Source organism: Macrotis lagotis, chromosome 1 (genome assembly GCF_037893015.1).
Source record: "Macrotis lagotis isolate mMagLag1 chromosome 1, bilby.v1.9.chrom.fasta, whole genome shotgun sequence".
Lineage (NCBI taxonomy): Eukaryota > Metazoa > Chordata > Mammalia > Peramelemorphia > Peramelidae > Macrotis > Macrotis lagotis.
The window spans coordinates 427598359-427599136 of NC_133658.1; the positions used below are offsets into that span (position 1 = coordinate 427598359).

The 778-nt window shown below is 34.3% G+C and overlaps 1 protein-coding gene across 1 annotated transcript; it reads right to left on the reverse strand.

Annotated features, from left to right (window-relative positions):
• Window positions 1–220: 220 nt before the first annotated feature.
• On the reverse strand, window positions 221–571 carry LOC141518727 (small ribosomal subunit protein uS8-like). The gene has a single exon (XM_074231006.1). It carries the CDS (start codon window positions 569–571, stop codon window positions 221–223), a length of 351 nt encoding a protein of 116 aa, XP_074087107.1.
• Window positions 572–778: the final 207 nt, after the last annotated feature.

Consider the following 778-nt stretch of genomic DNA (forward strand, 5'->3'; position numbering starts at 1 on the left):
TTGCTTCATAATATCCTTCTTTATATCACATATATTTGTGCACCTAATATATCCTGTCTGAAGCTATAAACAGAGTAGGTATTTTTTTTTATTTTTCTATCCCCAGAACTGATCATAGGACCTAAAACATAGTAGTCCGTCAAATTTTTTCTCCATTAACATTTCATTTGGATACTCTTAGAAAAAAAAAAAATCCTAGGATTTTTCCTCCTTTGTGTTTTCATCTCAATTCCTCATGGTTCATGATGCCAGCTGAGGTTGTAAGCACAATGAATCCAAACTGACAGCATGGTAGCAGATTATTCTGCCACTTTTCCTGATCTTTCAATTGAACAAATCTGGGGATGATTACACCACACTTGCTTAATCTGCCCATGAGGTTCACAACAATTTTTCCTGCTCTTTGATCATCCATGATCTCAAATTCACCAATGTAATCATGCTTCATCATCACAGTTAAGAATCGGACAATTACTTTAGAGCATGGCTTAATGAAAACCTGATGTTTTCCTCGCTTTTCTGCATTGTTGATGCTTTTGAGAGCATCTGCCAGAACATTCATGTGCACCATGGGTGGCAGCACTGCAAAATGGCAGAAAGAGCCAAAATTTTTTTATTGAATCATGATGAGCGGACAAGATATACTATTTTAAAGAAAAGATTTTAATTATATCAGTTATATTTCTACTTCGGGTCTTACTTCTTTTGAAAGACTTGAATTAGATTATCTTTAATTATTTTCTTGCTTTGAAATGTTTAATGATTCTGAACAACCTCC

Bases quoted from the DNA above. Each gene is read 5' to 3' on its own strand.
- LOC141518727 (XM_074231006.1), bottom strand. From the start codon at position 571: ATGGTGCACATGAATGTTCTGGCAGATGCTCTCAAAAGCATCAACAAT.